This window comes from Phaenicophaeus curvirostris, chromosome 12, assembly GCF_032191515.1.
Source record: "Phaenicophaeus curvirostris isolate KB17595 chromosome 12, BPBGC_Pcur_1.0, whole genome shotgun sequence".
NCBI lineage: Eukaryota > Metazoa > Chordata > Aves > Cuculiformes > Cuculidae > Phaenicophaeus > Phaenicophaeus curvirostris.
Window position 1 is genome coordinate 16,240,883 of NC_091403.1, and position 27,808 is coordinate 16,268,690.

A 27,808-nucleotide genomic window follows, 5' to 3' on the forward strand; every position below is an offset into this window, starting at 1 on the left:
AGATCAGTTGGAGCAGAGCCCTTCTGCAAATCGGCATCGTAGGTGCTCGATATGTTTGGTGGTGGTTGTATCCGCCTTAGGAATGCAAACCAGAAAGGTGGAAAACATGCCCAAATATCAAAAATTAATATTTTGTGTATGTTTTTAAATGTGTTTGGGCAAAACAAGTGAGTACATAAATAGCAGTATTTTTTCTAACTAATATTTGACCAAATAATCATTAGTTGTAGATACTCGTTTACTCACCTTTTAATGTTTTAGTCATTAAGTGTATACCTCCACCTCTGGTGTAGAAGCCTGGATTGTCAGAATGGTGTGAGAGTGAGAAGGGCATCAAACGCTTCTTAAGCCATGACACTCTACTTACACCACCCAGACTACAAGTCAATTATAGTTTGCTTTTTAATTAATGTTCTGATATATTTTTCAGGGAAACCGCACAAAAAGGAAGAGACTTTTACTTCTGAATATTGGAGGCTAGTTATTCTAAGAAATGATTAAAAGGACAGCAGTCGTTATGTTGTTCTAAGCTGCGCTCGCTCTGACTGGACCGTGTTCCTCGTAGCTTTAAGTCTTGTTTCAGTTGTTTGGGGTGAGATAGGAATAATTGTAATGAGCACTAAGTAAAGCACTGCTATGGGTGTGACTTGAGTGTTATGTTCAGGCAGACTTTAAGTTTGCTGCAATTTGGGCTTTATTTCATTTTTATACCATAAACTAGTATAACAGCTGTCAAAACAAGGGTCAGGATTTATTTGGATGTATGATTTATGAAAAGAGACATCAGAAGAAATACCTCCATACCTATAAGAGTTCAAATATTTGATATTCTTTTAATTTTCCTGCTTGACTTTCTAGAAGTTTTCAAATTTTCTTATCTGGAGATAAGAGGGGTGCCTGTTTTGGTTGAACTCAAAACTGAATCCCCAGACTGCAGGATCCCTGTTATTGAGTTTCAGCACACTGAAAGCATTTCAGACTGGTTTTGCACCTGCTTTTCCTGAACTAATGTTTTCAAGCTTTTTTCCTCCTAAATTTTAGATGCCTTTATTGGCGTTCTTACCAAGTAAACAATAGTTATGTGAAAGAAATGCCAACTTTAATGTCTGAAATATTTCTAATCATGTTAGAATGTGTAACTACAGGAAAATCATTGCTTGAAGACTCCATGAATATCTTTTACATCATACAAATCTCATTAAAAGTTGTCTCGCCAACTCCCTGGTGGTTTGGGTTTTTTTCAGGTATAGTGAAGCACCAACATTGTAATTTCTGCACCAAAGAAGCAGCACAAGCTGGTTCTTTCTAACCTTTGTCTCTTGCTCTGCGATCCTTCAATATCTTCTGAACAAAGCCTTCCTTGAGGATTTGGGAGAGGATTTGTTTCAGGAAGCTTGCAAACTTCATAGCTTAGAAAGTCGGTGATAACCAATGTTGTAGATACAATTCTAATGGCAATATTTCAATTCTTCTGTAAATAAGCAGGTATTTTATAAGTTCCAAATGTAAGAAGTCATGGTCCTTTTTAGCTTTGTAGACCTAAAAATGCTGTTAGCACTCTCTAGCCAAAAGGATCAGTGATGCTTAGCTAATTCTTTCAGGGAGGCTTATTACCGAAATCTCCCTCCTCTGCGCGTGCTCCTTCTTGTACTTGGGTGATTATAACATGTTCTGTGTTTATATAAACAGTTCTAATAAAACGACTGTGTTAGGGAATTTAAGTGTTGGGGAAAGTGAGCTGAACTATGAAATTACTTAAGCTGTAATTTTTGACAGACGTTGAGATACTTTTCATGTTTGAAAAAATTGGTTTACTTTGTTGAGAAAAATATTTTAAAGCATAAACCTTGTTTTCAGTGAAGATGTAAATTCTTTTACATGAAGTTTCTGTCTAAATCTATAAATCTTTCTCCTAATCAAGATGCTACTCTAATGGGCCATTTTGAGTATCAGATCAGGTCTGAAACTTGCACCTCAGGAAGGACAAGCATTCACTTTTGAAAAGTAAATATGCGTGTTTCCATCATATTTAGTCAGCTTTTGTGTTTATGTATTGACTGTTCCGTTTTGTTTAAAGCAATGGTAGTTATTGGGATCTGCTTTGAAAAGTTTAATATTCTGAATGGGTGGCAGAGATGACCCCATTCAATGTTTGATCACCATTCATTGCTTGCAGAACTGCTAGTTCTGCTCAACTTAATCATTTGTTGTGCTTTTTAATTGAATCTAACTTTAATCCTAGTGACATTGGTATATTTTGATTCAAAATTCCTTGCAGTGTCTTGGTATGGAAAATATGCTTTGCTCCAGGTTTTGGGACTATCTTGTGCAATTTTTTTTTATTTAGACAACATTTAAAACAAATTACACTCAGAATACAGACTTGTAGAAATGTAATTTTTAATGAATCTTGTGCTTAGCATTGCCAAGTGACAAATGAAAGACTCTGGCATAGAATTGATTTAAATTTCTTTATACAGTAACCATGAAATAACAATCTCAGTCAGTAATGTTTCTTCGTGTATCTTCTGACAGAGGAAACAAGGGAGTCCTGTATGTTTGAATTTATAAAGTTGCTTATATGCACTGAAGATGTTTAAGAGTTTTACTATTTTCATTTATTCATGCAGTTTCAAATTAGCTAAAATCTTTTCTACAGTGATTTAAAAAATCAAACTATCTCAGGCCTTACACAAGCAGGTAGATAGGATTTAATGCAAAAGTTTTTCCTGAACTTAGTTGTGCTCAAGTTGCGTGTAGCGCACTAAGCATCATTCAAATAATTAAATTACTGGGAATTGTAATCAGTACTTTAATTAAAATAGTTAAACAGCAAAGCATTTTCCATAGGATAAAGATTTAGCTTTTTGAGGTGACGTAGTTATTTGGCTTGTCATGTGGTTGTGACTGACAGCTCAAGCTTATTCTTGATGTTGAGATAAACGTTTTAGTTTTGACAGGATGAGAGGGAATGGCCTCAAGCTCCACCAGGGGAGGTTCAGGCTGGACATTAGGAAAAAATTTTTCACAGAAAGGGTCATTGGGCACTGGAACAGGCTGCCCAGGGAGGTGATTGAGTCACCTTCCCTGGAGGGGTTTAAGGGACGGATGGACGAGGCGCTGAGGGGCATGGTTTAATGTTTGATAGGAATGGTTGGACTCGATGATCTGGTGGGTCTCTTCCAACCTGGTTATTCTATGATTCTATGACTCTATGATTTTAAAGTAGAAAGTTCAGACTCTTTGTCAACGACGTTATCTATTTGGGAATATTTTCTTCAATGACTTAAACTCCCTTATTAGGAAATTATTTTGAAAGGCTTAGATGATAGCAGGCGCTATTAGTGTTCAAAGTGTTTAATGGGAAATGAGGCGCTTTCTTTTCCCTTCAGTCCGATAAAATGAATTTTTTCAAAGGCTTATGGCACTGATTCTTTCAAATATTGATCTTATTTTTGTTGCGATTTTTTTAAACTTAAAGCAGCTTTGAATTGGTAGTTACCATTGATGAAATTGCTCATTAATCACTTTGAGATGAGACTCAGATGAGCAAAGCACGTATTTCAGCTTACCGTTGCATCATAAAATCTATGTTCTTTTAACAGAATTTCTTCACCACCTGTGAAACTGTATTTAATGTGTTTATGTGTGGGATAGTGTGGGGTATTTAATATAGGATATTTATTTTATTTAATCACGGATATTTAATTCTAATGTAGCTAGGTATTTTTAAATGTAGCTAGATATTTTTAAATCTTTTTACAAGGTGCATGGCACTTTGTATTTTGGTGAGTAGCTGTGTTTTGTGTTCTTGCTCATTTTCAGTTTTGTCTCTGAAAGCGATCTTCACACCTCACAAATGTTTTCTCTTGGGCTGGATGAAGGTGAAGGTTGTCAATGCTTTGAGAACAAAATGCCATTCTAGAAAAAAAACACAGCATGTAAGCATAACGTTACTTTTTAGTATAAAAGTGTGTTCTCTAGATACACTCAATCGATCTTTTTTTAATTCTCTTTTACAGGAAAGTATCTGATGGCTTTTACAGTTGTGAAGAAAGGGATGTACCTGGCTGCCAGATAGTAGGTGCAGACAAAAAAGAGTGGGAAGCTCCCGTGTAAGTTATACAAAATAAAATATAAAAAGTGAGTTCTAGAATCATAGAATAGTTTGGATTGGAAAGGGCCTTAAGATCATCCAGTTCCAACCCCCTGCCATGGGCAGGGACACCTCCCACTGGATCAGGCTGCCCAAAGCCCCATCCAGCCTGGCCTTGAACACCTCCAGGGATGGGGCAGCCACCACTGCTCTGGCAACCTGGGACAGGGCCTCCCTACCCTCATGGTGAAGAAATTCTTCTTTACATCTAGTCTAAACCTGCCCATTGCTATGGAAATGTTTTGGAACTCAAATATATTTGAATCTGGTGTTTTATTGCTCATAATAGTCTATTAGCTACTTTTTAAAAGCGTGCTGCTACGTCGTGTCTAAGTGTTTATCATTAGATAATCTAGCAGGAAAAGTCATCATGCATATAAATATCACAAATGTTGGGAGTTAAAGGTACATGGAGATAAAATACTGGCAACAGTTTGTTCAAATGCTCAAGAAAGCACAAGACAGCTCAGAATGCGTCTTGTGTTCACCACCTTTTTTTTTAATATTCAATTTCCAAAATGGCTGATGCTTACATCTGTGATGTTTGGTTGTTCCAAGAAGACCAAAATCTGCGCATTCTCTTCTTTGAAGAAAATGTTTCCCTTCGAGTATCCTTTGATCCTCATTTTAGAATCAACTAATAACCTTTCATTTACCCCTCAAGCATTAATACAATAGTTCAACAGTAACGTATCATTTCCATTCCCACGATGAGCCCAGATAGCAGAAAATAAAACCAGCATCTAATCAGTAACTATTAAAATCTTGACACAAACTCCCATTTCTGCTTGCAGCCAAAAAACTTCTGAGGAGCATTAGGTGCCTGAAGATACCAGCATAATTTTTTGTTCGTAACTACCCACCTTGGTTACCTATTTCTTAGGATTTCTTAAGTAGTACATCATTAGTAATTGGCTTGTGCAGGGTTCTTGACACAGAGCATTGGATGGGAGCTTTCTCATTAGAAAAATGAGTTTACCTGATACAATCCTGTCACAGCTTTCATATTCATAATCCTTCATACTCCTTTCTCACGATGCAAAAGTATTAAGCAGAGCTTTCTAATTTGCAGTGTACACCATGCTTTAATTTGCTTTGACATCTAGGTCAGTACTGATTTGGAATTATTGATTTTAAAACAGCAGAAGGTGTTACAGGAATGAATCTTTTTTTTATGGCAGCATATGCCAAGTGCAGTGTTAGGAGAGGAAAATACCTACAACATACACTTTCAGGGGGACAAAACCCAAGAAAATATGATCCCTCCAGTACGCCCAGCTTCTCTTATGAAAATGTCTCTTTAAATTGTCTAATTTGTCTTTTGTGTCAGTGTCAAGGAGATGCTGCCAATAAGAATGGTTCCACAGAAAGTCTGCAAGAGTTGTCCTCATGCTAGTAAGAAAAAGACTGAAGCGGGGAAAAAATCACCTTGTAAGACTGAACCGCAGTTACAAGGTAAGACATGGTTTTCTTGTTAACGTTAATTAAACTGCTCAGTTAAATTTCTCAGAGGGTTAAAGCAATGGGAATTGCTATAAGTTTTGTTATTGTGTCTTCTGGCTGAAATGTCTCTGTGAGAATAAGATGTTTCAGGAGTGCCACCATCATTGCTGTATGTGGAGAACAAGACCAGTCAGACTTGGTGATTCAGCTTCAATCAGAAGGGGAAGAAGAAAAAAGAACACACACTCCCCCCTCTAAAACCACAAGCAGATATAAAAAATAAAAATAAAAAAAACCCCAGACTTGCAGACTTCAGTTTGCATAACACTTTTTTCTTCAGAAAACTCCTCTCTGATTGCATTTCAGAGTTCTGTTAACAAAATTCACATTACTGAATCCATACTATAGAACAAAGCACGTGCAGAGTGCAAAAATTACTGCCAAATACCAGAGGAAGTGTGGTATGTAGAGGTATAGGTAGTCTTTTTAAAAGTTTTCCATCACTGCTCACATTCTTTTTGCTCACTATAGAAGTTTCAAAGTGTCTGTAGTTAAAACTTCATTTTCATAGTTATCATTCCAGGAACCTCTGATCCAGCTCACACACTATAGTAATACGTTATCAACTGTCAAGAACAAGGTAAAAATAAGGGAATTTTATGTTAAAACCTTTGGTTTCAATTAATAATCAGATGATTATGTACTTCTGCATGTGATCCTTCTAATGAGGACTTTCAAGAATGGTGATGTTTCTCTAGAGTTCTCTAGGAAGTAGATATTGAAAGTCAAATAATTAAGATTTGGCATATTTTTTTGTAAATAGGAATTTGATTTTTTTTTTCTTATAGACTTAACATTGGAGTCAACTTTATCTTGCATATCTCGTTTCTTTGAAATGGTTTTTAGAATCATAGAATAGTTAGGGTTGGAAGGGACCTCAAAGATCATCTGGTTCAACCTCCCCTGTCATGGAGGGATGGTTTTTAGAGTGAGATCATTACATTCTAAAAACAAGTACAAAATTATCATTGGTTATTTTCATTGTGTAAAAAATTGCGCTGCAGAGCTTGCTGAAATTCTTCCCTGGATCTGTGTGCAATCTCCTCTATCCTCTGTTCCCAAGTTCACCTAACGTTATTGTGCCTTAAATTCAGATTAGCAGCCGTGGTGAGCCAGAACATTTCCCCCTCATCATTTCTGACCCAAGAACAAAGATATTCTCCAAGTCACTTAAAAATCATGCCATGTGATCTGAGGGGGAGGAGGGAAAGACAGAAGTTGTACAAGGATAAATTCACCGTTGGTGTGAGTGCTGGGACTCAGACACTTGCATTTGAACTAGGAAAACCTGTGCGCCAAACATTCATGGTGGAGTTTTAATAAAATAGTGTTTTCATTACACTTACTTTTGCTGTGTTTCCCCTGCTTTCACTCTTATTGTCTTCACTATAAGTCCTGGTCGACGGGTGCTTTTTGTCCATGGTATTATGGTTTGAACTGTGTCCCAGATATTTTCCCAAACGGCATTTGCTTCCCATTTAAGCTTGATCATTATTAGCTCACCAATATCGGTGTCCAGGGTGATGAGAAAAGAGTAAGTTTTATTCCCATTAATGCCTTCAACTCTGCACAAAGCAAAACCAGAATAATGCCTTCGTAATTATTGTGGATTAAAGCAAAGGGCGGGAAAAAAGCATTTCTTTCCTCTTTAAAACCAAAGGAAGGACTATATTTCCTCTTCCTTCTTCAGGGAGGAACATAACTGTCTTGAGACTACTTCTTCCAAGTGCATAAAGCGGTGAAATACAACAACATGCTAGAAAAGAAGCAGAAGTGGGGAGAAGCTTGAAAGCGGGTGAAGCAGTAGTGGTTTCTGACAGGAAAAGATCCCATAATAGCATCCGTGTTACATCCTTTATCTGCCAGAGCAAAGGCTGACCCACTCTCTCTCGCCTCTGTTTTTGTTAATACAGATACTCTATTATCAGAAATATCCAAAATTCTTTACCTTAATCACAGCTGTGTGTTTATTTGTGTTTTAATTGATTAGCTCTCATTCTGTTAGCTGTGGGATGGACCAAAGAGAAGCGCACAGGATACTTAATGCTCAGTGAAACTTCCAGGGTTGCTAAGGTTGTTTCATAGAGATTTTTCATGCAAAAAGGGTATGAACATTGTAAAATGTTCTGACTTTTAGGGGCTATGGGAGAATGTCCAGTTCATCTTCACTTATTTGTACTAAACAGTTTGACTCGTAGCATGATTACGTTTCATATCGTGTTATAAAGTGCCTTCTTGCTTCTCACTTGTACAAGGACATGTAATATCAATACTCACAGTGCAATGCGCAGGTTTTTAGCATCCTCCTTTGTGCCAGTCAGGGAGATGGTAAACGTTGGGTCTATCTGCTTGCCTTGGATTTCATTGATGAAGTGAATCTTGAACTGATAATGATAGACTGTAGAAAGGAAGAATTTACCAGGTGGTGAAATTAATGGTCAAAGAAGCAATAGATTTCTCAGGCAAAGGATTTTGTTTTTCAGAGCAGTAACTTGATTGAGATTTCCATTTTATTTTTTAAATAAATTTGTTGCAATTAAGACATAATATTTTTTCTGATTGTTTCTGTGCTGCGTAATCTCTTTGGGCCCTGTTGCTCTATTTTAAAGGATGGGGGAAAAAGGTAACTAGGGCTGAGTTCCCTTTGCAGGGTAAAATGTTTCTCCCTGGGAAATATTACAGCTTCACTGAAGTTTAATTGTTAGAATTTCTGGCAAGCCTTCTATCTAATCAGCAGATGGATCCTTATGTCTGGACATGATTAGAGGTGGATGATACAGATTTAAGACCTTACGCAATGTAGTTGGGCTTTTTCTCCGGTCGGCTAGAAAATTGCCCTGCAAAAGAGATGACTCACATGCTTTCCTTGACTGCATAATGATGCCTTGTGCTTAGCATGCAGCCGTTAACAGTATGACTTTGTTCATTACTATAAGAAAGATGTCATTAATACTTGGAGATTTGATGGGTTTCTGGAAAAACGGTGTTTAAGAAAGACTTTGAACCGAATATTGTCAGAATGAAGAATGCCTAAGAAATCATCAGTGTATATTACATTTAGTAAATTATGAAAACCCCACCCAACATACAGATAAGAGGCTGTGTGCACACAATCAGCTAGATTGGAAGGTCCGAAATTCTCTCTGGTGATTCTGCCAGCCACCTTCTTGACAAAACTGATTTAGCTGTTAAGGAAGAAAAATGTAATTTCTATTAAGAAAGACCACAGAGTATTTGGAAGAATTAGAGGTATTCAGTATTTATTCTTGCAATCTGGTCAAATTATACATGGGAAGCTGTTCCGGTAAATGTTACTTCACACTAGTTTTTGAGTAGAAAGATGCTCTTGATCTTTCCACAGTTCCCCTCCTCGTGCATTTCAGGCTTCGCTATGTCTGAGAATGGCTCCACCATACCGTGAAGGGAGTCATCGTTTTATGTGTATACACAGATAGATTTCTTTTTTTTTTCTCCTGTGAGGCTCTCAGTGTTCACGATGGAGGGTATTTTCTAGAAAAGCTATATCTTTTTGTTGTTGTCTCATTTTTATTGCATGTAGTGGACAATATGTCTTCTTTTGAAAAGGCATCGCTTGGTAGGGACAAACGGCTGACTCTGGTGCAAACCTGCTGAGTACAAAGTAGGCGGAGAGGCTTGTTTACAGATCACTTCTGTTACTGTCCTGTCTTGCTCTGAGTTGTCTCTCCACATACAAGTTAATTGTTCTAGTATGTGTTCTGATAAAGCCCAGACTTTTTCTGTGGTTATAGTGCTCACTTTAAGGGAAAAGGTGAGGGTATTTATATATAAATGCTGACTCAGGGTCTCACTGCAGCTTTATTATAAAAGTTAACTTCTTTGAAACAACTATTTTTTGTTTCTGCTGGATTAACATGTGGTCCAGAACATGATGATACTAACATCTGTAACGAAATGTCAGATTTCGTGAAGGTGCAGAGGATTTGGAAGTGTAATGCTGAGTTTCTCAGATTTCTTCTGGTTGGGCTTCTCACATGATTATCAAACATTTTTTTTAGAAGCATTACAAAGATGATTTTGTACACAGCCTCCCACAGTTGCCTCCTTGTTTGGAAGATTTTGTGAAAGAAAACCATTGTCTGGGGCACTGCCATCTGCGTATGCGCCGAGGACCTTTTTTTTTATTTTTTTTGTAGTAAAACCAGTTCCAAGCATAAAAATGCAACAGCTGATGGGACACAGGTATTTTACCACAAGCTGGGACTATCTGAGTGCCTAGAGCAGAACCACAATGCAGAGGTCATGTTTCTGTGCCCAGGCGTGGTGGTAACAGACTCCACATCCCCAGAGCAGCTGGCTTTCCTGGTTCTGAGTGACCTGGTTGTACCACGGCAAAATGAAATCGGGGACTAGACACACTCTCTGGAATTTTTACATATACTTCAGGTAGTTTCCTGAGGCATTTCAAAAAGTATAAAAAAAGATTCAGCAGATTTAGCTGCTCTGAGTGTCAGCACCAAGCAAGCCCCTCTGGAGTCACCAGCATGTACTTCACAGCTGCATTACTGAAGACTTCCAAAATCATTCTAAAAGTACCTGGATTTTTCGTTTAGTTTTTAATCTGTGATATTGTGGTTGAGTACTGGGCACTGTGGGGAAACAAGATGTGTAATGCAAGCAGCATTTTGAAGTGTTTCTCCTCTGAACTGGAAGAGCCCTTGAGTGCCCATGCTCAGGGTGCACTATTCACATTCAAAATGCTTCCTCAGCTGCAGTGTCTTGGGCAGGGGATGAGCAGAATCATAGAGTCATAGAATAGTTTGGATTGGAAGGAACCTTAAACATGATCAAATTCCAACCCTTCTGCCATGGGCAGGCATACCTACCAGTAGATCAGGCTGCCCAAGCCCCATCCAACCTGGCCTTGAACCCCTCCAGGGATGGGGCAGCCGCCACTGCTCTGGGCAACCTATTCCAGTGCCTCACCACTCTTATGGTGAAGAAATTCTTCCTTATGTCCAGTCCAAATCTTCCCTTCTCCAGTTTATACCCATTGCCCCTCGTCCTGTCACTCTATGCCTTTGTAAACAGTCCCTTCCCAGCTTTCCTGTAGCCCCTTCAAGTACTGGAAGCTGCTCTAAGGTCTCCTCAGAGCCTTCTCTTCTCCAGGCTGAACAACTCAACCTGTCCTCGTAAGGGAGGTGCTCCAACCCTGTGGTCATCCTTGTAGCCTCCTCTGGACCCGTTCCAAGAGCTCCATCTCCTTCTTCTATTGAGGATTCCAGAAAAGGATGCAATACTCCAGATAAGGTCTCACAAGAGAGGAATAGAGGGAGGAACAGGCAGAACGGTCCAGCGAGCGGGAAGGAGGTGGTGAGGCTGGGGAAGGAGGTGATGAGGAGGAATGCCTTGCACCAAACTTCCCTGCAACAAGAATCCCTTGGAAGAAGCGTGTTCCTGCCATTTGTCCCATAGCTTGTTCTTGCTATAAAACATACATAAACCTTGCCGCTGACACCGCTCGACATTCTGACAGCCGAGCTGTCACCTGCCCTGGCTATTCTGTAAGGGCAACTGGCACATCAGCCCTGTTTCCATGCCAGACTGCTTCTCTTCTCCCCCATAATACATGCGAGAAACCACAGTGCTTGTCTCTCCAGAAAACTGTTCTTTTATGCTCCCCAAGTAATTTAATGGAGATAAAGCTAGAGTGCCAGTCACTTTATTTTAGTGCTGCCATTCTGCTCTGCAAGAGCCTGTACTATTTTGTTGCTTGTCCATTGTTTGAAAAGTAATAATTTACATATCATCTTGTAGACTAATTGCAGATAAAATTTGGGCAAACTAGGAACAGGAGGTTTTACCAGCCTCCCAGAGCAATTATGCTGCTTTCTTGGCTTGGCTGCATGCCCACGTGTGTTATAACAAACTTGCACAGGCCACTTGTAGGAAAACCTCGTAGATCAGTACCCTCAGCATCTCTGAGGCCTCAGTTAGCCTGTGGCAAGCAAGCAGCATGCTTTTTCCCATTAAGAGTCAGGATCTTGATCAAAGGGCATCCAGGCAGTCTACCAGGGTTCTCTCTCGTCTCAGCAAATTGATTATTCCCATAGATTTTCTGAGCTTTAATAAGCGAGTAAACAGAATCCCAAAGCTTAGGCTCATTCTCACGCTTTGTGATCAGTTTGGAGAGTGTGACAAATATTCCCACAAACCTTTGAAAGGCATATGTGCTCTCGTTTTCAAGAAGAGTCGTCTGCTTTTTGGGAGCCTTTCCTCCCTGATGTTGTAGCCCAGTGTGTTGCACCGGTTCTTCCTACAGCTGAGGCACATGCCTTTGTTGAAGGTGTTGATGTCGTTGCACCAGTATGCCGTGCTTTGCTTATCACTGTGAAGCAGAGAGTCGATGAACAAATGAACCGACCTCTCATGGGCGCATTTCACAGTTTGAGTGATGCCTGAAAAAATGCAAACAACAAAATGTTGCATGCCCTTTTTCCCCTTTACTCTTTCACCTGCAGAGTACAGTAACCAACTATAAACATATTTTATTGTTTCCTTCCCACTCCCTTTGCTACTAAAACATTTCTGATTTTGCCTCAGAGATCAAGGATCAATGCAACTTTACTTTTAGGATCATCCAAAAATATTTTGACTGAATGCACATGATAATAAAATTGAATAATTTGCTGCTTAAAATTCTCAAGCCTGACTGTTTGCAGCTGTAAATATAAACCTTGATTTCATTGTCCTGGCTGGTTTGGTCAATCTGAAATGCAGTACGACCTTGTAAGCAGTCTATAAGCAGCTAAAGCCAGGAATCTCATTCTGAATGGTTGAACACTTGACTTTTGGATGCTTATGTGATAAAGTCATATTTAGTTCCTATCAGTGTGACAAAAATCTTAAATACATTAAAATGTATTAAATACATTAAAAATTATTAAATACATAGATCTGTATTTAGAAGAAATAAGTATCTTTTCCTTCCTGAAGCATCATCAAATTACAAAAGTTATTTTCTACTGTGTAATCAGGATATATCATGATGGTTTGGTTTTGTGTCTTTTATGATGAGCTCATTCAGTTTCACATTTGTCACGAATTACCCGCTAACAAGTAAGGCCTGCTTTTAGGTAGCCTAGTGGTAGTTGAGAAAGATTTTTGTGGTGCAGTTTGCTAGGTGAACAGCGCTCTTTTGGGGCTTTTCCGTGAACGTTTCTGGTTGTCACTCTGTATCAGTATCTTGTCTTTTTTCAGTACCTTGCCTCAGTTTCTCTATATGGTTATAGAATCATAGAGTGGTTTGAGTTGGAAGGACCTTAAAGATCTTCCAGCTCCAACTCCCTGCCATGGGCAGGGACACCTCCCACTGGACCAGGGGCTCAGAGCCCCATTCAACCTGGCCTTGAACACCTCCAGGGATGGAACCTGGCAACCTGTGCCAGGGCCTCAGCACTCTCATGGTGAAGAAATTCTTCCTTACGTCTAGTCTAAATCTGCCCCTCCCCGATTTATACCTGTTATGTTTATAGAATCATAGAATAACCAGGTTGGAAGAGACCCACTGGATCATCGAGTCCAACCATTCCTATCAAACACTAAACCGTGCCCCTTAGCACCTCGTCCACCTGTCCCTTAAACACCTCCAGGGAAGGTGACTCAACCACCTCCCTGGGCAGCCTGTTCCAGTGCCCAATGACCCTTTCTGTGAAGAATTTTTTCCTAATGTCCAGCCTGAACCTCCCCTGGCGGAGCTTGAGGCCATTCCCTCTTGTCCTGTCCCCTGTCACTTGGGAGAAGAGGCCAGCTCCCTCCTCTCTACAACCTCCTTTCAGGTAGTTGTAGAGAGCAATGATTGTAGTCTGGAACACTAGCAGTGGCATCCTGGAGACCATCATCTGTGCAGCTGAAGGATGGGGAATTGGGAAAAGGTGAGCTAAGGTGGTGAGTAGTACAGTCCTGCATTTTATTTAATTTGAAATAATTGCACACTAGATGAAGCTGGGCTTAATTAGAATAAGTTTTCTCATTTCCTCTACTGCTAGAAGAAGTGGCTTTGAAATGATTCAGAAGTGCTTAACAGCAGGATGCTCATGGCCTCATTTACAGAGGTGCTAGGCAGCCAGAATTACTTACTGGTGTCACTAGGAACAGTTTGAACTCAATACATGTAAAAATCAGTTAACCGGTTTCTAGAAAAGAAACTTCCTTGCATATAATCACAGACTCACTAGGTTGGAAAAGACCTCCAGGATCATCCAGTCTGACCATTCCTATCAATCATTAAACCATGCCCCTCATCCACAATTTAAACCCCTCCAGGGAAGGTGACTCCACCACCTCCCTGGGCAGCCTGTTCAAGTGCCCAATGACCCTTTCCATGAAATATTTTTTCCTGATGTCCAGCCTAAACCTCCCTGGTGGAGCTTGAGGCCATTCCCTCTTGTCCTGTCCCCTGTCACTTGGGAGAAGAGGCCAGATCCCTCCTCTCCACAACCTCCTTTCAGGTAGTTGTAGAGAGCAATGAGATCTCCCCTCAGCCTCCTCTTCTCCAGGCTAAACAACCCCAGCTCTCTCAGCCGTTCCTCATAAGGCATGTTCTCCAGCCCCTTCACCAGCTTTGTTGCTCTTCTCTGGACTCGCTCCAGAGCCTCAACATCCTTCTTGTGGTGAGGGGCCCAGAACTGAACACAGGATTCAAGGAGTGGTCTCACTAGTGCCAAGTACAGAGGGAGAATAACCTCCCTGGACCTGCTGGTCATGCCATTTCTGATCCAAGCCCAGATGCCATTGGCCTTCTTGGCCACCTGGGCACACTGCTGGCTCATGTTCAGTCACTGTCAACCAACACCCCCAGGTCCCTCTCCTCCAGGCAGCTTTCTAGCCAGACTTCTTCTAGTCTGTTGCTGCCCCATGTCTGCCCTAGTCTGTCTTGTGCCCCATGCCGTTGGTTCTTACCTGTGATTCCGTATTGCGCGATGTGGTTGTACATGTGCAGGATGTGACATCCGGGCTGAAAGGTGCCTCCGTTGGGATAAAAATCAAAATGAGCCACAGGCTGCTTGATGCCAACACTGAGACCCATGTGCTGTTTAGTGAATGTATGAATCGCATCCACGAAGTTTGCATCATCTGGAGATAAACGATCTGTCGGTGACATCCCTTCAAACAAGGGGCCGGCGGGGTCAAGGCCTGCAATAAATACAAACATTCCAGTTGTGATATAGTGTGGATGGGGCTGTTCTTTCACTGTGATGAGAAAGTCTGTGATAAATATTTTAAAACAGGCTGTGTAGGTACTTCTAAGTTTTTTCACCGGTAGAAACAATGCTGGGAACGTTTGTCCTGCGGAGGGTATGTGGTTACACCAAAGGGTCAAGTAAACAGAGGAGCTGTAATAAACGCTAACTGCTGCATGGATGAGGACAAGGGCCAGAGATAGAAATGTTTGTTATAGGCAAACCATACTTGCTACTGCTTTGTCACTTGAGGGTTGTTTACTTACTTTTGTTCTTTCATACTCTAGAGGTCACGCGTTTCTGAGGCCCTTTTGAAGACACCAGTCCCACAGCTAGGTTGACTTCTAGCCCACATTTGGGACCTGAAACTTTATCAAGCTCCACTTGTTACTTCAAGAGCTATAGGTCTGCTAGAGGTACTTCATAATAATTTTTTAACTTTAAAAGCCTTCAGGGCAAATTATTGTGGCATTCAGAAAAATAGCATTCCACTTAGGGAGTCTTGCTGATGTTTAGTTTGCTTGATATTTTTGTATGGTGCTCTTTTTGATTGGATTCTGGACAAGGACTGCCTGCATAGTTTAAAGCTGCCTTCAGTTTTGAGGCCAAGTTTCTCAAATTTCGGGCTCTTCAGTCGGTAATAAGGACTAACACAGTTGCATAGATGTAACTGGACAAGACTAATAAATAACACAGGCTACAAGCAGAGCTGTTACCCTGAAGGCACACATTTCCTTGTATTTGTAGTAGCTTTTACCACTGTGAATTTTGGAACTTTTTGTTAAAAGTCTGAATAGCTTGCTGAAGAATGCGTACAGCTGGTGCAATAAATCATGTATTTTAATGTTTTTTATTTATCTGTTATTGAGGTTTGATTTGCTAATATGGTTTGAGCAAGCAGTGCTGCTGAATGAAGTCCTTCAGTGTTTGCACGGGCGTAATATCACAACAGGTTGTGTAGAATCCGCTTGTCTGTGTTGTGCCTTCTGGGCAATGCACCTCTGGTTTAATTTGTTTTTAACGCAGTCACCGTGCATTCAATGTGGTGCTGCGGGCAGCATATCAGTAGCATTATAAATGTATTTTCACTACATTCATCATTCGTACAGTTAAAAAACATTACAGAAGGCTCCAAATGCCATTGGTCAAAACAAAGGAGCATTACATTTAGCTTTGTTTGCTTTAATTATCTGTAAGGGATACTTTAATGATAGGCTGCTTGTAAAATATAACCCAGGACTATTATTTTTGTCACAGGAGAACTGACTGAAATACACTGTATGAGCAACATGCCACGACTGAAAGCTCTTGCACAGTTTGACAATTTCCTTAATGTAATTGTCTTTTCAAAATTAGTTGCTAACTATGATCGGTGTATTTGCCTGGCTCTGGGTCAATATAGCGACCAAAGATCCAAGGTTAGTGGGTAACATTTACCTTTCTGTGTTACTGGGGATGGATGCAAGATAAATTCATGCAACCTTTATGATTTGTGGTCCCCACACTTGTATGTTCTGTATGTCATAATTTTGACTCGGGTGGGAAAGGCCAAAGCCAGAAATCCTATTTCATTTTTAAAAGTGTTTTCATTGATTTTTCTAAATCTAATTTTTAAGCTGGTGGGATTAAACCTGTAATTGTGGCAAATACTGCTGTTCAACAGCTAAATATTGATAAGACATATGTTAAATATCTATGTAACTTAAATCAGTTGAGTGGTACATTTTCTTGAAGTTGCAAGTCTTTTACCTGTAATCCTTCCAATCTTCTTCATACCACTGATATAACTTCCAGCAAATCCTGCAACGTGAGCTCCTAGGCTGTACCCAATTAGATGAGCATTACTTCTGGAAAATTGAATGGATTCCTGGAAGACAACAGCAGCTTGATTTAGATGCAGAAAATGGGAAACGTACAAAGTGAAATATTTACAACAACCTAGGAATGCCATGAAACAGCACACAAGAAATTTGTGTGTTGAGGGAGGTCAAATGAGATGCACAGATCATGCACTAAATTTGTTCATTGGCTTAAATGTTATTCCTTGGCTCCTCTTCACAGAGCAGGAACAAGTCACCTATTTGGGCACTGCTAGTTTTGTGCTCCGCTCAGAAAAACTATTGACACAGATAAAAGGGGTTTTGTTGCTGTTTATTGCAAGTAATGCAGATGTGCATTGCCTTTCATCTGCAGCATTTGCCTTTCCTATGAATATTAACTGGATATCTGTCCTTTAACTTCAGTGTAAAACAATCCTTTACAGAAAGTCTTCTGCTTTTTTTTTTTTTTTTTTGCCTGATGTACTAGCACAAGCCAAATTAGAAGCCCAAGTATCAAGACATTGTTCAGACATGCTAAGTGATATGGCAAAGACATTTTCTTGGACTGATTTGTACAAAACTGGGTACCTGGTCTGAAAGAAGCCTATTGAAGCAGAGTTTGCCTCTGGCTCTTCTTTCTACCTAATCAGTGCTATCTAGAAAATCCTAAGCATTTCACCTGAGGTGCAGGGCTCAAAGCTTTTCTGACTTGTAAAATAAAATGTGGTGTATGTTTCTTGCAGGAAAGGCAAACCTCAGTTTTCATTTCAGTGTGGATATTGCCTGTCCCAGTGGAGTGGCTTTGCAGTCTCAATACTTGTCTTTTGTGAAGATAAGGTGAAACTTGTTGAGCTTTCGAGAGAGGCAGTTCTTAAAAACCACATGATCTGACCAGTTTTCTTGGCTGGTTTTATTGAGATGGGTGCTGTTGAGGTTGTTATTGGTCATGCCCGATTAACTCTTGGACTAAAAGCACTAAGATTTACATTGATTTTATTCTTTATTAAAATGTTGCACAGCACCGCAGGTTTTGTTGCCTCTGTTGAGAATATTTCAGATGCTTACCTGCCCAAAAGGATAGTGGGAAGATAGTTGTGGGAGTTGGAATAAAGGGGTTTTAAGCTGGTAGGCTCAGGAATGGTGCTTCTTAACAGAAGGAAGGTTTACTGCTTGAACGCGCTCAATTAAATGCTGTGAAAATTGATTGCATATTTGAATCTTGGAACATAACATATTGTGGTACAAGAGGAGATACCTACAATGCTGGAGCAAGGAGTCACTTATTCAAGCCTCAGTTTTTTTGCTGACATGGGAGAAATCACAGACTGTCTTTGTTGACTATGTGATGTGTCCTCCTGGGAACCGAACAAAGTCCAGTCTGATTCATTCAATAATTAAACAGCTTCAAAATACGACTTTAGGGTCCACCAACTTAAACTACATTTGACCAAAAGCTAAGGTTTCTTGTAAGGTTACAACAAATGTGTCTCTGGCTCCTCCGCCTTCTTTTTTGTGCCTGTTGTCCCTAACTGGGCATGGTATCTGACCTCTTCTACCCTGCCGTTCCTGCTGAAAGCAGCTTAGCCCTTCAAAAGGCATTTACTACAAATCCTTCAGCTTTGCCATGTGTGCCCACCTTAGGCTTCACTGTATTTAAATTAATATATTCAAGAATTCCTTGTGAGATACAGAAGTATAATTTCATTTCAAATGACGTAGTTTGAATTAGTATTAGAGATAGATGGACTAATAAGTTGCTTAGGGTGTCTGGTTTGTATATATATTCTCATTCTAGTGTTTGCTTTCTGCCTTTTCTTAGATATTGCTGGAGACCAGTGGTCCCTTGTAGCCTTTTCAATCTGGCCATGATAATTGCTCCCTATTTGGTAGGAGTTTTGGGAAGCAGTGTGGCTGATATTTTCATGTGGCTCTCTATTCATGACTGCCTCCACATCACCTGCTGTGTCTGTCCTCTGAACAGGTCTCCCTTTATACTCTGAATCTCTTAAGCCACTCTTTTAAGCCACCTTTGGGGGACTGAGGCGAAAGTCAGACATGATGCTATCCTCGATTTGTATGTTAATAGCAGAAATTAAGTGCAGATAATGTAAATCCGCTTAACTGAATGAACCACTTGTGAATGATAATGCTTTTAAAGTGTGGGACTCTCTCAGCCATCTGCACAGTTGCAAAGTGGAAAGCTAAAGTAGGATGAAATTATCTCACCTATAAAGATATATCAAAATGTTTTAATAAACAAGACCACTTGCTTTTTTTCTCTTGCAAGATGGAAGTTTTATGATGCCCTTTAAAAGTTTATGGAAGAAAAATTTTCAAAGTATGAAAGAAGTATAAGTGATTGAAATGAGCAGTGTTAACCAGCCAAGGATTTCAGAGAGGTGGTAGAAGCAGAACAAGTAAGTCAGTCGTTTCCAGAGAAGCATGTGTTGATTTGGCAGCTCTTACCTCCAGCCATTCCAGGAAGTCTGCTATTTCCTGCCCTATGTAGCGTGTGTTCTGTACAGCGATGGGATAGTGCTGGTGGGCAAAGGTAAGCCAGTCTGCAATGATCACGTTAATTTGTTTGTTCTGGGACTTAAGAGCTGCTGCCATTTTCCAAATCCAACCTTCTAATATCCCATCCACCTGTTTGATTAAAAAAAAAGAACACAACAAAACGAAGGAAAATTTAAAAAAACATCCTTAAGGGAAGTCTCTGCCTTCTATTTCTTGTGAAGGTCATGGAAACAAAAAATACAACATAAGCAAAGAGGACTTAGTGCTAATAACTAGACTTTAGGGTCTTTAGCACACCTCAATGCTGAGTGTCTTTGGGGTTTGGTGGGCAAAACAAATAAGAATCAATACAAGAACTGTATAATTCATGTTTTGCAATATGCAGTCTCATCAGTGAAATTATGTCCCTGAATATTTTCAGAAATGCCCGGAGAATTTCTGATTTCATTCAAGAGCAGCTGTCCCTGTTAATTCAAGCTGAAAGGGCTGCAGAGAAAGGGAAGCTGGAGGATGGAGTGGGCATTTACCTTCTACAGCCATTCCATTTTGAGCAACAAAGACTGCTTCTGATTTGATGGGCCAGGATTGTTGTTTAATCTGTTAGATTTAATTTTTGCTCTTGTATTTCCTTTACTCCTTATCTCCTTATCCTTTTCCTCCTTATCCTTTTCCTCCTTATCTCTTCAGGTGTTTTAACACGATTTGGGAGTCCCAGCTCTGGGTTACCATGCATATTTCTCAAAGAGCCCAACACTTCTGCAAACTGAGTTAACGTGAATGATAAACTTAAGTCACAGTGGTTTTAGGTCCCTGGTTTGTCTCCAAGGACAGTATAGATTTTGAACAGATTCTTATGTTGAAAGGCTTGGCTAAAGTAAACTAGGGCAGTATTTGATCCAAAGTCACCTCTGCTGTTATCTGAGTGTTAGACGCATCAAGTGTGTTGTTCAGAGTTTCTCTGCATATTTTCAGATTGCAAGGAAGATCCATTTTGCCACCTTATGCGATAACATTTGTTCTGTTAAAATCAAGGATCTGTTAAATTGACATTATTTCCTGTTTTTTCTTTTGTTTCTTTGTCGACTGAGAATATGATCAAAAGTCACTCTCAGTACTGTGACACTTTGAAGAAAGGTTTCATGGTGGGGTTTTTTATACAGTTTAACTGGATGATAATTCATGGATGCTGAAAGCTTCATTTTCAGCTGAAGGGGCTTATAGGCAAGTTCTCTTTAAATGTGCATCTGTGAGGAAGGTAGAATCACAGAATCACTAGGTTGGAAAGGACCCACTGGATCATGGAGTCCAACCATTCCCATCAAACACTAAACCATGTCCCTCAGCACCTTGTCCACACATCCCTTAAACACCTCCAGGGGAGGTGACTCAACCACCTCCCTGGATGGCCTGTTCCAGTACCCAGTGACCCTTTCTGTGAAAAATTTTTTCCTGATGTCAAGCCTGAGCCTCCCCTGGTGGAGCTTGAGGCCATTCCCTCTTGTCCTGTCCCCTGTCACTTGGGAGAAGAGCCCAGCTCCCTCTTCTCCACAACCTCTTTTCAAGTAGTTGTAGAGAGATATGGGGAGATTGTTTGCACTTCTTTTCAGTAAGTCTGTAAATATCTGCCAGTGAACGTATCGGAGAAATGAAACTGGTGTTCAGTCTTCTAGAGGCACAGCACATTAATTCAGCTACTTGTCCAAATTCTACTGGCTTTAAACTAGGGCTGAATCTAATCCTTGGCATAGGACTCCCATATGAAAAATGGCTTGTAGGCTGCTCCTTCAGGATCTCAGTGGGCAATATTCACTTTGTGAATTTCTAGCCATGACTGCTACTAGGGAAATCCTCTGTCTTTCCCATCACAACCTTTCTTCTGAAGTTACTTTTGGCACTGCCACAGTGGGAAGGAAAGTATATCGAATCAGATGTACTTTGAATTAAAAATAAAATGAGTTCATACCGACCAGCCATGGACTATCATCACCAGAGGAAGGGAGGCGTTGAAACTGCATTTTTCAAGAGTCTCCAACTGATTTAAAAAAATCTGACAGCCTTCTTCGGTCATGTCTGTATAGAGTTGAAATTTGGTTTCTAAGTTTTGCTGATCTTTCTTTGTTCTAGTGTGCTGATTTTGTGATCCCAGGGCCCCTGAAATGAAATTCATAACAGCAATCGTAATAGGATGGAATCTAAAACCTGAAGAAGTTACTAGCAAGACACAGTTTGTAAAACCAAGTAAGCTAGTAAGATTTAAACTTTAGCTGTGTATATTCATTGCCTACTCCAGGTGGGCCTGAGCTGGGTCAAAGAAGTGATCTCTTTCAGAGTCTGAGGTAGTCTAGATGTGCCTCTGAGTCTGTCTATTTGAATAATAACAATTACACAGGAAATATTGATCTCACTGGCCCTTGTAGAATGTGTAAGTGTTTTAAAGACAGAGTAAAGGTGTTGTGAATTCACATTGTTAGTGCGTGCACATATATTAACTCTGCAGGGCACATTTTACTAATGTGCATTTGCTAGTGATTGCTGAGCAAGTGTCATGACACTAAAATAACCTTTTTTTTTATAACTCTGCTTAGAGACTTAGGTAACTGCTTAAAACCATAAGACCGTGTTGTAAATTATTATTTTTCCCTAAAAAGACAAGGCGAAATGTTCTTGTTCTAATTATCATGCATTTGATGGTTCAATTTCTTATATAAAATAACTCAGTACATATAGGACAGCATTTTCATAAATATCTCCTGAGTGCCTGGGATGGTATCTGTACTTCAGGAAGCAGGGACAGAGTGAATTGTGGTCTTATCAATGTTATGAGTTTAGAAGGAAAAATATGAATATAGAGAAATTGCTGAAAAACAGAGTAAAATAAAGCAGAAGCTTACAAAAAGCATGCTGTGACATACAAGCTTGATGTTTCTTTCTAATAAGGCTTCGGACTGCTTGTCTTATTTATCTGAAAATAATCTGTATAATAAATTATTCCTTAAGCTAAAACAAATGGGGATTAGTAGAAGAAAAGTTAGAATGTGTTGAACTAGGCAGATGAGTGGTTACAGTTCTTTGTGCTGGAAAAGAAAATTAGAGTGGAAAGAGTTTACTAATGGAACTCCTAGGGGACTGCTGGGGACTTGGCTATCTTCTTTTAATATTTTTATTAAAGAAGCAGGCAGGAAAGGTAGAAAACTTACAAAATTTAGGAGGCACTTGCTAATACTGAGGAGACTGAAATGTTAAACGCTAAGTGCTAGATGACCTTGAAAATACAGCTACAGAAACACGTAGAAATCTTGTGCTATGATGTGCAAGGTCCTAGAGTTGATAGGAATTTCTTTATAGAAGAGGCTCATAAATTGGAAGTGAAATGAGGGTAAAAAGACTTGACTGTAGTCATCAATAACAAAACTATGAGTCACTGCTGTGATTTGGCTGTGAGAAAGGAAAATATAATTCCAAGATGGTTTAGGTAGGAGAGAATGTTCGTGCCAGTAAGTTAAGGCAGTTATTAACCACCTTAGGAACAGTGTGTGTTGCTTGTGTTACCAGCTTCAGGTGATACCAACTCAAGCTGCAACAGGTACTCAGCAGCACCACTAAGATGGTCAGGGAGGAGGCTTTTGTTTAATTAGATCTAACAAATCATGGGATATTCTCAGAGGACAAAAACCAAATATACACTGAGAAAGAAGTTTAAATGATCTGCGTTGGAACAGATCTCACATTAGTTCCATTTCAGTTCTTATTTTTCTTGTGTAAAAGTTCCTTAGTATGATATTAATATTAGAAATATTTTATTGTATTTTATCTTCTAAGTTGGCACATAGGATTTTTCTTTTGTACATCACAACTCTTCTGTCTGTAGATGTTTTTAGAAAACATCTAAAATGATAGTGTATTAATTTCTGTATTATACCTACAAATTTATCCTGTTGTTCTACAACATTGTTGTCCTGATAAGATTTTGATCATTTACAAAGAACTTCTGATATGTTTACAGATAAGTCTTTGTTCTGCAAGCATACTTAGTGGTAGGAAAGTCCCATTTTTATTTATTTGCAAGAGCAGCATCTTACACTGCCCAGTACAAAGAACTCTGAGGTGAAAGCATACCGAGTTTAGACCAGAGTGTATTTTTGCCACATGCCACTTTGGTTACAAACTTTATTTAAGGTTTTATTTTAACAGAATGATAAGATGTAATGCAAACAGCGTATTTAACTTGGTTAAGTGAATGGCAGTTCAAGAACACTTCCAAACTGAACTGCACTGGCTGTGCGCTGTTTGCTATTTGTCGCTAATTATTGTACATTCCAAGTAGCTCCAGGCAGTGTTGCATTTCATAGCTAGGAAATATAATTTTAGAAAGTTGTTTGGCCTTTTATGAGAGCTGCAATTTACAGAGCTTCAAAGCTGGTGAAGTTTTGGTTGTCAACATATTCTTAGCCTCACTGTCCCACATTTTTCTTTAATGGCACTTTTGAGTGAGATAACAACCTAGAACTAAGTCTGATCATTTCTCTGGTACAGTGTCTACTTAAGAGCATTTCTGTTGGATTTTTCTGGAGGACTCGGTTTTTTAAGAAAGTAATATGATGAGAAAGTGCATCTAGATAAAGAAGTGAAAATGTTTTAATGATGTTGATATTCTCAACTTTTGCTTTATTCAGGCTTTGGTGAGTAGTCTCAACACAAAGATCAGTATTGTCTTCTATTTTTAGCTCGAAAAGAAAAACAAGAAAAAAAAAAACTTGTGCCTGTTCCACTGTACACATCCTTTCTTTGTTTTATGCCTTGTTTTCATTTTCTTTTTGCTTTCTCAGTGTTTGTGCAACGCAAAGGCTTTTTGTCACTCTCCACATTGTTTATATGTACTACAGAAAACAGGGCCAACAAATAGCTGCTTTCTTTATACACAGACTGTGAAAGCACTCTTGGTGCTTTAATGGGTGGGCTTTTGCCAGTAAGTCTCAGGGAGGGGATTAAAGGTGCAGTTTGAACTTCTACATGACTGTCAAAAATTAAGACCTACAATAGAATTTGGCAGACAAACCAAAAGACACTTAAATTTGACTTATTTGTGTTTTCTTACTGAAAAGTAAAACCAAGAGTGGTTCCCAGTTGAACAAAATATATTTTTTAATTGTGATTTTTATTTTTAAATTAAAAATTAAGAAAGGAGGAACACCTGCATAGCTGGGAGCAGTTCTAACAGCCATCTGAATGCAATGCACATTGGGATGTGCGAGATAAGACTCACTATTAGCATTTAATTATTATTCACATTATTAGTGGTTATTGTTTAAGGTGGTGCCCATCCTGTTTCTAATAATGCAAGCTCCAAACTATGATGAAAGGAGGATATGAAAAATAAGGAGAAAGCTAGTAAATAGGAAGACATTTTTATTTCTGTAAAAAGAGGTCTTGCAGATAGTGATAATAATGATAACTCTATATGAGTACACTTGGATTATTTGAACTAAATCTTCTATTTACCTGTAGAAGCAGGTAAATCCGGGAGATTGACATGGATTGAATCACTCCAAAAGATGGGAAGGCATATGGTTTTCTTAACTAGGGAATTTTAGGAGTCTCTTCTGAAATTTACAGCTCTGATGGCAATGAATTAAGACTTATAAATAAAAACTTTACTCAAAACTAGAAAAAGGTCTGGGCAATGGCCAGTGTTGGAAACAATGAAATAGCATATGCTTTTAGGGGGAGGGAGAGATCAGAATCTAAATATATTTCTTTTTATATAATGTGTGATTTGGCATAATAATACAAGTACGAAATATGTGCTTCAAACCACAAAATTTGCCTAAAGATGTGTCAGGAATGAGGAGAAAGTATGGAAGGACTCTATAACGATAAGAGCAGAATTTTGATATTTACCAAGTTGTACATTTTAAATTCATTTTATGGTACACCATAAAAACCTTTTATTAAAATTAGTGTTCCCAATTAAGGAAAGTGGCTTTTCTGGATAAGAAAAATAAAGTTCATCATCCTTCTTCCTGTCATGGAACTTGACAGGAAGAGTTTCTCAACAAGGTCTTACTGAAGAGGGTCTTTCAGTGGCACTCACCTAATCCATAGGCAATTGAAAAATGAATTAAATAAACCTGAACGGAAGCAGAACTTTGGGCTGTTAAGGATACTTAGAAATCATACACGTAAGCACACATCCACTCTCCCTACTTAGGACCAACATATTTTTTTCTGATTGCCTCCTGACTCTCACTGCAGCCTTCCTTCATGTTCATGAGTGGATTCGTCTGAGTTTTACTAAATCTCCTGTATCTTTTGGATGGGTTTTACTACTTTTCCTTACATAGGAATGTTTTCAAGAGAGTGCTTATGTATTATGATGTAATTCTAGTGTGACCAATATCCAAGATGTTTAATAAACAAATGATGGAACTATTGTGGTTCCCAGAATTAGAGAATTCTCTTGTGAAATTGAGCAGAGGCAATAGCGTGTTAATGACTTTATTCCATTTTCCATGGCTCAAACATATCACAAATCCCCTCATTTCCAGTAGCCAGATGGGGTTTTTATCACGTAAAAGCTGACCTAATGATATGGAAGCACTGAGAGGGCTTGGTTTGGCTTTTCATTTAGAGCCGTTCTTACTAGAACTGTAGTTGTCAGTGTTGGATAAGGAAATTCCTCTTCACCTAACCCCTTTTACTCCACTCAGCAGTGCCCGTCAGAACCTCCCGACCAGGTACTGTCCAGGGAAAGCCATTTGCAACTGACACAAAATGAAACAAAGAAATAATAGACTACTAGAACAAACATGGTAAAGGTCTCCTGAATCTGAAAGTCCAGCAAAATTTAAACAATAGTGTGTAAAACATAAATAAATGATATGTTTCAGTCGCTCTGTGTTTACCTAAGCTTTTTACATCTGTTCAGGCAAAATGTCTTGTTACAATAGCTGGCACAAACCTGCTATTTAAAAATGTATCCAATCTAAAGATTATGGGTGAAGATTGGAAACATGAGGTTAGCCTGAACTTCCCCTGGTGGAGCTTGAGGCCATTGCCTCTTGTCCTGTCCCCTGTCACTTGGAAGAAGAGGCCAGCTCCCTCCTCTCCACAACCTCCTTTCAGGTAGTTGTAGAGAGCAATGAGGTCTCCCCTCAGCCTCCTCTTCTCCAGCCTAAACACCCCCAGCTCTCTCAGCCGTTCCTCATAAGGCCTGTTCTCCAGCCCCTTCACCAGCTTTGTTGCTCTTCTCTGGACTCGCTCCAGAGCCTCAACATTCTTCTTGTGGTGAGGGGCCCAGAACTGAACACAGGATTTGAGGTGCAGTCTCACCAGTGCAGTTTCTCACTTGTCTGGTGCCAACTTGCTGCGTCAGAAATTCAGTGTAACTTCTGGATCATAGCATCCCATCAGATGAGGAAAATGAAATATATGCAGCAAGAATGTTTGTTTGAAGCTCAGAAAAAAAAATAATAGGGAATTTACAAGAATGAGAAGAGAGAAACCTTGGAATCCTCAGATTATTATCAGAGGAAGGCATTATTGAGTGCAACTCGGTTACTGGGCTGTGGGACAAGCCTTCTGGCCAGACTTCTGCATAATCACTGTATTCCCTGGAAGGCGGAGCTGAGCTGAGAGGTGGTGGGTATAGGTACTGGAATGGGATTTATTTGCATAACCAGCCTTGTCTGTGCAGGGAAGTTAGTGAATTGTAGGTTTAGCTATGAATTTTTGGTACCAGCTATTCTCTCAAACTCCTTTTGTGAGTATTTATGCCTGGCACTGTTCTCGTATTTGGAAAAGTGCCTGTCTCAGAGTTTGCAGAAAGGACACGAAGAGGTTGGTGGTGCCGGGGAGACAGTTGAGTTGTAGTGGAAAGGAAAGAAATGAAAAAAGGGGTTGGGTGGGAAAGGGAGAATTTTAATGAGTTTTAGCCTTAAGAGTCAAGTAACAATTACTAAGAGATGAGACAGCTCTCCAGCACGAGGCAGCCCCTTGGTTAAGTGAGCAAATCGGCCTGGCTTGAGAATAATTAAATCCCATTCTACCAAAGTGGACATTGTTCAATTCAAGAAATACAAATAATTGTCCAAAGGTCTCAGTTGGAGATTTGCCAATTGATTCCTTAAAATTTTCATACTTCCAAGAAATCTATATTTTAGAGGAAATAATTGGGAAAATTTTTAAGGATGTGTTCTTGGGAACTGTGTTTTTCTTTATCTGCCCTCTCCCGTTTTTTGTTCTCTTTTCTGTTCCCTCTCAGATATGATCCTGTTTTTTCCACTGTGTCCTGTTTTTTGTTATTAGAGTTATTTTATTTTTATTGGTTTTGCCTTAAAGCCTTAGTTAAACCAAAGTAGCTGAGGGGAAATCCTGTTTTTTGCAGTGCCTCTGGACTGTTTGCTTTGACAATCACTAGGTTCAGCTAAGCAAGAGTTTGATGGTTTCCCTGATACAGTATCAAAAGGCTTTGACCATTTTAAGTGCATCCTGAATTTCTCCAAACTCGTCTTTTAAGGGATACGTGTAGTTATTTCTTCTAAAACCTTTGCAGTGCACACTGTTTACAAAAGTTATATCCAGGCAATTACATC

The 27,808-nt window shown here is 39.4% G+C and overlaps 1 protein-coding gene across 1 annotated transcript in view; it reads right to left on the reverse strand.

Moving 5' to 3' along the window:
• Nucleotides 1–3,761: 3,761 nt before the first annotated feature.
• LIPC (lipase C, hepatic type) overlaps nt 3,762–27,808 on the reverse strand; it is a 58,196-nt gene continuing 34,149 nt past the window's right edge. The window contains exons 2-9 of the mRNA XM_069866420.1: nt 21,181–21,368; nt 19,167–19,346; nt 16,630–16,747; nt 14,600–14,833; nt 11,854–12,096; nt 7,937–8,057; nt 7,006–7,224; nt 3,762–3,921 (exon numbers count right to left, since the gene is read on the reverse strand). Coding sequence (XP_069722521.1) covers nt 3,822–3,921; nt 7,006–7,224; nt 7,937–8,057; nt 11,854–12,096; nt 14,600–14,833; nt 16,630–16,747; nt 19,167–19,346; nt 21,181–21,368 — 1,403 coding nt within the window. The 3' untranslated portion in view covers nt 3,762–3,821. The remainder of the gene's footprint in view (nt 3,922–7,005; nt 7,225–7,936; nt 8,058–11,853; nt 12,097–14,599; nt 14,834–16,629; nt 16,748–19,166; nt 19,347–21,180; nt 21,369–27,808) is intronic.